General features: G+C 36.6%; 1 protein-coding gene across 1 annotated transcript in view; it reads left to right on the top strand.

The window, feature by feature from the left end:
- Nucleotides 1-6,887, top strand: part of LOC119540624 (ras GTPase-activating protein nGAP-like) — a 32,041-nt gene extending 25,154 nt beyond the window's left edge. The window contains exon 3 of the mRNA XM_037844660.1: nucleotides 5,418-6,887. Within this exon, the coding sequence (XP_037700588.1) occupies nucleotides 5,418-6,756 (1,339 nt within the window). The 3' untranslated portion in view covers nucleotides 6,757-6,887. The remainder of the gene's footprint in view (nucleotides 1-5,417) is intronic.
- The last annotated feature ends 5,129 nt before the right edge of the window (nucleotides 6,888-12,016 follow it).

The following is a 12,016-nucleotide window of genomic DNA, read 5'->3' as shown; positions in this document are numbered from 1 at the left end:
CTCTGGTGACTTACGTTAAGCATCTTTTTATGGGCGAATTTGGTCAGTTGTGAAGTGTCCCCCTCAAATATTTTGTGAGTTTTCACTGTCTCTTTGGTTTTTTTCTTGAGTCATACAAGTTATTCATATAATCAGCATACAAGTCATTTATCAGATATTTGTAAGGTGAATACAATGTCTGTTCTGTGCATTGTTTTTCATTTGCAAATGGTGTCTTTTGAAGAGTAGAAGTTTTTAATTTTGATGGAATTCCATTTTTTTAATGGTGTGAGCTTTTGTGGCCTAAAATCTTTACTGACCCCAATAGTTTAATCCTACATTTTGTTCTAGAGGTCCTATAATTTTGGCTTTTATTTAGGTCTAGAATTCATATTTAATTTATTTTGGGGTATGGTGCAAGGCTATTTTTTCCTTATAGCTATCCAGATATTCTGGATTATCCTTTCCTCCTTTTATTATCCTAATATATCGTCAAAAATAAGGTGACAATATTTGAATGGGTTTGTTTCTAGACTTTTTATTATGTGGCTTGTATCTAAATGTGTATACTTGTAATAATATCACACTGTCTTACTGTAGTTTTATAGAAAGTCTAGAAATAAGATAACATAAACTCTCTAGGTTTGTTCATCCTTTTCAAAGTTGTTGGGGCTATTCTATGTCCTCTGTATTTCCATATAAATTTTATAATCATCTTGCCAATTAAAAAAAATTCTGCTTTGATTATAGGTCAATAAATCAACTTGGAAAGAATTGATATCTTAACATTGAAATTTTCAGTTCAAAAATACATTTAGATTGTCATTATTTTCTCCCAAAAATAAGTTGGATATATATGAAACAACTGTTTTCAGATATTGGATGAGAAGAAGTGCAACTCTTTTAATATTCTATAATGCTGATGAAAACTAATCATTAATCCATTATAAGACTGTCCAACCTATCTAGAATGTTTAGCTTTTGTTCAGTGTAGTAATTGTTTATTTCACATTTCTCAGAAGCTGTAGTTTGATACCTTGTATATATAAAAATAAATACACGTTTACCTCATACATCTTTCCAAAACATAAGGTACAAATATAAAACAAACAAAATAAAAATAACAAAACAGAAAATGTATACACACACACAAGCAAAATAAAAACACCAGGACAATAGCAACTTTAAAAATACTGAGTTGACCGTGACCCAGCAATTCCACTACTTGACATTTATACACTGATGTTCACAACAGCAGTATTCACAATTGCCAAAAGATGGAAACAGTTCTAGTGTCCATCAACTGACGAATGGATAAACAAAATGTGGTATATACATACAATGGACCAATTACTCGTAGTAAGAAGGAATGAAATCTTGAAGCAAACAAAAACATGGATGAAACTTGAGGACATAATGCTGAGTGAAATAAGTCAGACACAAAAGGACAAATATTGCATGATTTCACTAATATGAACTACTTATAGTCATAAAACTTAGAATATAGGTTACCAAGAGATAGAAGGAGGCTACAGAATTGGGAGCAGTTGCCTAATAAGTACAGAATTTTTAATAAGGTTGAACTTAAGTGTTTGGAAATGGATAGAGTTGGGATTATTACTGGGATTTTAAGTGATGGTGCTGAATTGTAGGTGATTATGGTGGAAAGGTATTGTTTAGAGTCATGTATGTCACCAGAAGGAAAGCTAGAGGATAAAATATGGAATTACATAGCACAGTGAACCTTGTGGTGGACAATGTTTATGGTTAAAACTACAAATATACATAAATTCTTGTATGAACAGAAACAAATGTAAGACACTTGTACCAAGAGTTAATAATAGAGTGGCATATGAGGAAAAATACCTATTGCAAACTATGTACCATGGTTAACAGTAATATCTTAATATTCTTTCATCAAGAGTAACAAATGTTAGCACACCAATGCTTGCAGTCAATAATAAGGGGGAATAAGGGTTATGGGATATTTTGGGTTTTCTTTTTTATGTCTGTTTTTTTTTTTCTTTTTGGAGTAATGAAAATGTTTTAAAATTGATTGAGATGGTAACTGTACAACTAGTTGATGACACTATGAGACACTGTATACTTTGGATGGACTATATGATATGTGAATATATTTTGAAAAATTTTGTGATTTAAAAAATGTATCAAGATGGAGAGGTGGGGCTAGATGATGGCATAGAGAAGTGTGGAACTTTGATTGTCCACTATGGCAGCTAGTAAATAGCGACGAACTGACTGGAGCAACTGTCTGGGGAACTTCTGTGACCAGACACAACCTTTACACACAAGTCTGGAATGGGAGGAAGGGTGAGATCACAATGCAGAACTATAAAGTCTCCCAATCTGTGAAGGCTGGTGCCCATCCCCTACTAGCATGGCAGGCAGGTCTGGAATCACTTCCCTGAGGGAAAAGGATGCAGTTGCTACTAGGAGCAAGGGAAAGTAGTTCAACCAATCTCCAACTGCATATTTAATTAACAAATTTGGACTGCTAATATAAACTCCAAGCACAGGTAAACCCAGAGAAAGCATGAAAGGAACCCAGAAGTCTCTATGTGTTACAAAGGAGGTAGTACTAACAGGAAAAAAAACAAAGGTGTTTGGAGTTGGTTGAGTGTAAAATACTAGAAAAGGGCTGTGCCCCAAGAAAGGAGGCACATAGATCTGGGTACCAACTCCAGCTCATGATTGACAAACCATGGGGCTGGGGACCAGCTCTGAAAAGGTTTTTTTTTTTTTTTTAGCATAAAGAAAGAAGCAGACTTTTACAGTTGTCAGCACTGCCCCAGGCAAGGGCAGAGTTAATGAATATCTGAGAGCCAAAGTAATTAGTCAGGTGAAAGAGATAATTCCCTGAAGGGTGTATTTTTCCCAAGAAAGGGGGGGTGGGCAGGGCCCAGCACAAGTTGTGGCTCTCATTCAGAGAATTCAGACCCCAGCAACTGGAAAACAGGAACAGGCTAAGCCTGCCCTCTGCCTCAGCCTCTGTCTCATCCACATCCTTGGCAAGGACATGGTCCACTGAGAATTAAAGGCACTGCAGCACTTTATGCTGTTGGGGAGCTGCAGGCTGATGAGGACCACCTGCTGGGCACAACAGAAAAAGCACAGAATCAAGATGTCTCACAAGAAAATTCTGGCATCCTGCTAGATCTCTCCCACAGGGAAACTTGATACTGATTACACCCTCTTTTTGAGTGTTGTATCTGTCTTATCTTGGAAAATCTGTTTGGGGCCAATCCTATGTGGCAAGACCCTCTCAAAAAAAACCTTCATATTGGCAGGGAAACAAGAGCAGAAAAATTCTGATCAGAAGCTATGCCAGTGGTCTAGAGTAAGTTGAACTGAATGTCAAAGAACAGATAGAGTGCAGAGACAGCCATCAATAAAACCCTAGGTAAAAGAAAGAAACCATCTCCAGAATAAACAAATCAAGGAAATTGGATGCCTGGGCACCAGTAAAAAAATCACAAGTCATACTAGGAAGAATGAAGATATGGCTCAGGCAAAGGAACAAACTAACACTCCAATGAGATACAGGATTTGAAACAACTAATTAAATATGATCAAAAAACTTCGAAAACAATGAATTGAATGAAAATGTGGTAAAAGAGATGAAGACACTGAGTGACCATACAGAAGAACTCAAAAGCTTGAAAAATACAAATGACAGAACTTATGGGAATTAAAGGCACAATAGAAGAAATGAAAAACATAGTGGACACATACAACAACATATTTGAAGAATCAGAAGAAAGGATTAGTGAAAGAAGACATGACATCTGAATCCTAAACACAAAAAAAATAGATAGGGAAAAGAATGGAACAATATGAACAGGGTCTCAGGGAATTGAATGACAAAATGAAACAAATATATGTCTTATGGGTGTCCCAAAAGGAGAAGAGAAGAAAAAGGGGCAGAAAGAGTAATGGAGGAAATAATCACTGAAAATTTCCCATATCTTATGAAAAACATAAAATTACAGATCCAGGAAGCACAGCATAGCCAAACAGAATAGCTCCAAACAGACCTATTCCAAGACATTTACTAATCAGATTGTCAAATGTCAAAGACAGAGAAATTCTGAAAGCAGCAAGGGGAAATCAATCCATCACATGCAAGGGAATCACAATAGGGCTAGTGTGAATTTCTCAGCAAAAATCATGGGGGTGAGAAGGCAGTGGGATGACATATATAAGATGCTGAAAGAGAAAAACTTCCAACCAAGAATTCTATATCTGGCAAAACTGTCCCTTCAAAAATGAGGGAGATTTTATAATATTTTTGGAAAACAGACACTGAGAGTTTGTGAATAAGAGACTGGCTCTACAAGAAATTTTAAAGGGAGTGCTACAAGCAGAAAGGAAAAGATAAGAGAGAGAGGTTGGGAGAAGAGTGTAGAAATGAAGATTATGAGTAAGGGTAAAAAGAGAGGAAAAAAATAAGATATGACATATAAAATCCAAAAGACAAAATGGTAGAAGAAAATACTGCCTTTACAGTAATAACATTAAATGTTAACAGATTAAACTCCCCAATCAAAAGACACAGACTGGCCAAATGGTTTAAAAAACAGGACCCATCTATATGCTATCTATAAGAGACACACTTTAGACCCCAGGACAAAAATAGATTGAAAGTGAAAGGCTGGAAAAAGATATTTCACATAAACAACCATCAGAAAAGAGTGGGGGTAGCTACACTAATATCAGACACATTGGACTTCACATGTAAAGCAATTAAAAGAGACAAAGAGGGACACTGTGTATTAATGAAAGGGACAATTCATCAAGAAGATATAACAATCATAAATATTTATGCACCAAGACAGGGTGCCCCAAAATACATGAGGCAAACCCTGATAACACTGAAGCAAGAAGTAGATACCTCTAGAGTAATAGTTGGAGACTTCAATAGGCCACTTTCATCAATGGATAGAACATCTAGAAAGAGGATAAATAAAGAATGAGATTTTGAATAGTTTGATAAATGAACTAGACTTAACAGATATTTACAGAAATTGCATGCCTAAACAGCAGGACACACATTTTTCACAAGTGGTCATGGTTCATACTCCAGGTTAGACCACATGTTGAGTCACAAAGCAAGTCTCAATAATTTTAAAAGATCCAAATTTTACAAAACATTTCTTGGATTATAATGGAATAAAATTGGAAATCAATAACAGGCAGAGAACTGGAATATTCACAAAAATTGAGATAAACAACACCATCTAAACAACCAGTGGGTCAAGGAAGAAATTACAAGAGAAATCTGTAAATACATGGGGGCAAATGAAAATGAGAACAAAACATATCAAAACTGATGGGATGGGGGCTTTCTCCACTGAGCCAAAAAAGAAACAGATAGTCCCCTTCAGACCCAGTCCGAGGCAACCCTCCGGCTCTCCCAGGTCTCGTGGGCTGCCTAAACTAAAAGAGTCACGTTCCCATGAATCCTTGCTGAGTCCATGCAGTGCAGTGGAATGTCTGGATCTTGGTAGAGGGGAGCCCGTATCCGTGAAACCACTCCATAGTAGCATTCTTGGACAAGACTTCTGCTTTGAGGTTACCTACTTAAGTGGAAGTAAATGCTTCAGCTGTAACTCTGCTTCAGAGAGAGATAAGTGGATGGAAAACCTTCGCAGAACAGTTCAACCAAATAAGGACAATTGCAGGCGAGCTGAAAATGTTCTTCGTTTATGGATCATTGAAGCCAAGGACCTTGCCCCTAAAAAGAAATATTTCTGTGAACTGTGCCTTGATGATATTCTTTTTGCTCGTACAACCAGCAAGACCAAAGCAGACAATATTTTCTGGGGCGAACATTTTGAATTTTACAGCCTTCCACCTCTCCATAGCATCACAGTTCACATTTATAAGGATGTAGAAAAGAAGAAAAAAAAGGACAAGAATAATTATGTAGGGCTAGTCAATATCCCCACAGCCAGTGTGACTGGTCGTCAGTTTGTAGAAAAGTGGTATCCAGTGAGTACACCTACACCCAACAAAGGAAAGACTGGAGGACCTTCTATTCGGATTAAATCACGTTTTCAAACTATCACCATTCTGCCTATGGAACAATACAAAGAATTTGCAGAATTTGTCACCAGCAACTACACCATGCTATGTTCAGTCCTTGAACCAGTAATTAGCGTGAGGAACAAAGAGGAATTGGCCTGTGCCTTAGTGCACATCCTTCAAAGTACTGGCAGAGCCAAGGATTTTCTGACTGACTTGGTGATGTCTGAGGTGGATCGTTGTGGAGAGCATGATGTGTTGATCTTCAGAGAGAACACCATTGCCACCAAATCCATTGAGGAATACCTCAAGTTGGTGGGACAGCAGTATCTTCATGATGCATTGGGGGAGTTCATCAAAGCTCTTTATGAGTCAGATGAGAACTGTGAAGTGGATCCCAGCAAATGTTCATCTAGTGAACTGATAGATCATCAGAGCAACCTGAAAATGTGCTGTGAGCTGGCTTTCTGCAAGATCATCAACTCTTATTGTGTTTTCCCTCGTGAACTGAAGGAAGTGTTTGCATCATGGAAGCAACAGTGCCTAAACCGAGGCAAGCAAGACATCAGCGAAAGGCTCATTAGTGCCTCATTGTTTCTCCGTTTTCTGTGCCCAGCCATTATGTCTCCTAGTCTTTTCAACCTTATGCAGGAGTATCCTGATGACCGTACATCTCGGACTCTAACTCTTATTGCAAAGGTCATTCAGAACCTGGCCAACTTTGCCAAGTAGGTGTTGCTACCATAATCACATTAAAGAAACATTGTTTAAAAAACACATGAGACCTAAAATTTGGATGGGGATGAGGTGCTTCATCACTCATTAAAAGATTTTCATAGTGATATTATTAAAAATAATAAAAAATGTGAAAAAACGTAAAAAAAAAAAAAAAAAAAAAAAAAAAAAAAACTGATGGGATGCAGCAAAGGCGGTGCTGAGGGGGAAATTTATTGCCCTTAATGCCTATATTAAAGGAGAAGAGAGAGCAAAAATTGAGGAATTAACTGTCCACCTGGAGAAACTAGAGAAAGAACAGCAAACTAACCCCAAAGCAAACAGAAGGAAAGAAATAACAAAGATTAGAGAAGAAATAAATGAAATTAAGAACATGAAAACAATAGAGAAAAACAACAAAACAAGAATTTGGTTCTTTGAGAAAATCAATAAAATCAGTGGACCCTTAGCTAAACTGATGTAGAAAAAATGAGAGAGGATGCAAATAAAGAAAATCAGAAATGGGTGGGGGGACAGAATTACTGACCCTGAAGAGATAAAGGAGATAATGAGAAGAGACTATGAGCAAGTATGTACTAAAAAACTAGACAACTTAGATGAAATGGACAACTTCCTAGAAAAGCATGAACAATCAACATTGACTCAAGAAGAAAGAGAAGATTTTGACTAACAAATCACAAGTAAACAGATTGAATCTGTCATCAAAAAGCTCCCCAAAAAGAAAAGTCCAGGATCAGATGGCTTTATATGTAAATTCTACCAAGGATTAAAGAAATAATTACTGCCAAAGACTGCTCAAACTCTTCAAAAAAAGCTGAAGAGGACGGAATGCCACCTAATTCATCTTTTGAATACCAAAGTCAGACAGAGATACTACAAGAAAAGAAAATTACGGACCAATCTCTTTAATGAATATAGATGCAAAAATCCTCAACAAAATACTTGCAAATCAAATCCAGCAGCACATTAAAAAAAATTACATGCTGGGACCAAGTGGGTTTTATTTCAAGTATGCAAGGGTGGTTCAACACAAGAAAATCAATTAATGTAGTACACCACATCTACAAATCAAAGGGGAAAAACCACATGATCATCTCTATTGATGCAGAAAAGGTATTTGAAAAAAATCCAGCAAAACATCATAATAAAAACAGTTCGAACACTAAGAATAGAAGGTACATTCCTTAACATGATAAAGGGAATGTGAAAAACCCACAGCTAACATCATACTCAATAGGGAAAGACTGGAAGCTTTCCCTTTAAGATGAGGAACAAGACAAAGATGCTGACTGCCACCACTATTATTCAACATTATGGTGGAAGTTCTAACTAGAGCAATTAGGCAAGAAAAAGAAATAAAATACACCTGAATCACAAAGGAAGAAGTAAACCTTTCACTTTTTGCAGATGACATGATCCTATATGTAGATAATCTCCCCAAAATCTACAGCACAGCTACCACAGCTAATAAATGAGTACAGCAAAGAGGCAGGATACAAGATCAACATGCCAAAATCAGTAATGTTTCTATACACTGGTAAGGAGCAATCTGAGGAGGAAATCAAGAAAAAAAAAATTCCATTTACAATAGCAACTAGAGGAATCAAATATTTAGGAATGAATTTAACCAAGGACATAAAAGACCTATACACACAAAACTACAAAAAAATTTCTAAAAGAAATCAAGGAAGACCTAAATAAATGGAAGAACATACTGTGTTCATGGATTGGAAAACTAAATATACTTAAGATGTTAATTCTACCCAAATTTATTTATAGATTCAATGCAATACCAATTAAAATTGCAGCAACTTACTTTGCAGAAATAGAAAAACCAATAATAAAATTTATTTGGAGAAGCAGAGTGCCCCTGAGTAGCTAAAATATTTTGAGAAAGAAATATGAAGTGGGAGGTCTCACATTACCTGATTTAAAGCATATCAACCTAGCTACAGAGGGCAAAATAGCATGATACTTGCATAAAGACAGGTATACTGACCAATGAAATTGAATTGAGTGTTCAGAACAAGACCTTCTCATCTATGGACAACTGATTTTTATAACATGGACAAGTTGACTCAACTGGGACAGAGCAGCCTGTTCAACAAATGGTGCTTGGAGAACTGAATATTCATACCCAAAGAATGAAAGAGGATCCCTATCTCACACCTTATAAAAATTAACTCAAAATGGATCAAAGACCTAAACATTAGAGCTAAGACGATTAAACTTTTAGAAGAAAATGTAGGGAAATATCTTAAACATCTTATGATAGGAGGTGGTTTCCCAGACATTACACCCAAAGTGCAAGCAATGAAAGAAGAAATAGATAAGTGGGATCTCCTCAAAAGTGAATGCTTTTGCACATCAAAGGGCTTTGTCAGGAAATTAAATAGGCAGCCTATGCAGTGGGAGAAAATATTTGGAAACCACATATCAGATAGGCATTTAATATCCAGAACATATACAGCAATCCTACAACTCAACAACAAAAAGATAAACAACCCAATTAAAAAATGGGCAAAAGACAGGGATAGACATTTTTCCAAAGAGGAAATACAAATGGTTCAAAAACATATGAAAAGATGGCTCAACTTCACTAGCGATTAGGGAAATGCAATAAAACCACAATGAGAGATCTTCTCACAGCTACTAGCATGCCCACTATCAAAAAAACAGAAAACTGCAAGTGTTGGAGAGCATGTTGAGAAAGAGGTACACTTACTCTGGTGGGAATATAGAATGGTGCAACCACTCTGGAAAGCAGTTTGTTGGTTCCTCAGGAAGCTAAGTATGGAACTGCCATATGATCCAGCAATCCCATTGCTAGGTGTTTACTTAGAGGAACTGAAGGCTAGGACAAGAACAGACATTTGTATACCGATGTTTATAGCGGCATTATTCACTACTGCCAAGAGATGGAATCAGCCCAAATGTCCATCAACAGACAAGTGGATAAACAAACTGTGGTTTACACATATGGTGGAATATTTCAGAGATATAAGAAAGAATAAAGTCATGACACATTCGGCAACATGGATGAAACCTGGAGACATTATGTTGAGTGAAATTAGCCAGAAACAAAAGGAATGGTCTCACTAATATAAACTAATTATAATGAGCAAACTCTGAGAGTTAAGTTAAGAACACAGGTTATCAGGAGGTAGAAAGAGCATATAGATTGGGCATTTGATGCCGAAGGAGCACATACTACTCAACAGGATTGATTGTAAACATCCAGAAATGGATAGCACAATACTATCTGATGGTAGCACAATATTGTAAGTATTATGAACAAAGCTGATTGTAAGCATGGTTGAAAGAGGAAGGCTAGGGACATGTATGACACAAGAAGGAAAGATAGAGGATAAAAACTGGCCCGTATAACTTAGCAAAACCTAGAGTTAACAATGATGGTGATTAAATGTAAAAATGTAAGAAAGTTTTTACATGAGGGAGAACAAGTGAATGTCAACATTGCAAGGTGTTGAAAATGGGATGATATATGGAAAAAATATAATCAATGCAAACTAGGGTCTATAGTTAACACTAATTATAAAAAATGCAATATACTAAAGCTAAATGTCAATTGAGGGGGATAAAAGGGAAGGGTATGGGATTCTTCTTGTTGTTTTTCTCCTTTTTTATTCTTTATTCTTTAATTTTTTTCCCTATTTTATCTTTGTGGAAGAAATGGAAGTGTTCTCATACAGATTGTGGTGGTGAATGTGTAACTATGTGATTATACTGGGAGCTATTGATTTTTCACTTAGGATGGATTGCATGATGTGTAAATAAAACTGTTTAGAAAATAAACAGAAAGATGTAAGTGTTGGAGATGTGGAGAGAGATATACCTATTCACTGTTAGTGGGGAAGTAGAATCATGCAGCTTCTCTGGAGGGCAGGGTTGTGGTTCCACAGGAGCTGAGTATAGGGTTGCCATATGATCCCACAATGCCGTTTTTTGGTATGTACTTGGAAGAAATGAAAGCAGGGACACAAATAAGCATTTGCACACTGGAGTTTATGGTGGCAGTATTGACAATTTTCAATAGATGGAGGTGGCCTAACTGTACATCAACAAGTGAACAGAAGGGCAAACTGTGAAGTATACATACAACGGAACACTGAGTGGCTGCAAGAATGAATGAAGTTGTGAGGCATGCAACCTGGTGAATGAACTCTGAGGACATTATGTTGAGTGAAATAAGCCAGAAAGAAAAGGACAATATTGTAAGCTCTCACTAATATAAACTAACAACAATGAGCAAATGTTGAGAATTGAATTCAAGCACATATATAATCAGGAGATAAAACATGGGCAGAGATTGGGCAAGTTATGATACAGGAGTACAGAATGTTCAATAAGGCTTATCATACAGGTTCCTAGATTGTAAGCTCCTATAGCAGTCACATCTATTCCTGAGTTTTAACTGTTATTTGAGATGTTTATTTGGTACAAAATTTATATTAGTACCACACTATCTAATTTCACTTGAATGGTCAGTTTATTTAAACAACATAATTACAAGGAACCTAGAATACAGAATGGGATCTTGTTATTCTGTAGAGGTTAATGTTATACCCCAATACATCCCAGAGTATTTTGAGCAGAAAATAAATAAGTATTTGCAAAAGTCCCTTGAGGGACTGGAAATATTGAACTTCCTCACTTGGGGAATTCCTGATATTCTCACAAGCATTTCGACTCCCAATTTAATAAGTCAAGCCCTTGATATTGGGGCTTGCCTTTATGAAACTTATTCCTTCAAAGGAGAAGCTAAGCCTACTTATATTTATGCCTAAGTATCACTTCCAGAGAACCTCAGATATGGTTTCTCTCTCTCGGCCAACTTTGCAAATAAACTCACTACTGTCCTTCCTACATGGAACATGATTCCCAGGGGTGTAAATCTCCCTGGCAACATGGGACATGACTCCCAGGGATCAGCCTGGCCCTTGCATCTTGGGAGTGAGAATGTCTTCTTGACCAAAAGTGGGTAAAAAATGAAACAAAATAAAGTTTCAGTGGCTAAGAGTGTTCAAATAGAGTCAAGAGGTCATTCTGGTGGTTATTCTTAAGTATTATATCGATAATCCTTTTTATTTTCTAGTGTATTAGAATAGCTAGAAGGTAATACCTGAATATGCTGAACTGTAATTCAGTAGACTTGATCCCTGATGATGATTGTATAACTATATAGCTTTTATCATGGGCTATGTGATTGTGATCGACACAATTGTGACCAACCTTG

Source organism: Choloepus didactylus, chromosome 7, assembly GCF_015220235.1.
Source record: "Choloepus didactylus isolate mChoDid1 chromosome 7, mChoDid1.pri, whole genome shotgun sequence".
Taxonomy (NCBI): Eukaryota; Metazoa; Chordata; class Mammalia; order Pilosa; family Megalonychidae; genus Choloepus; species Choloepus didactylus.
The sequence above is the reverse complement of the archived record's forward strand: the minus strand, read 5'-3'. Positions and strand labels throughout refer to the sequence as shown.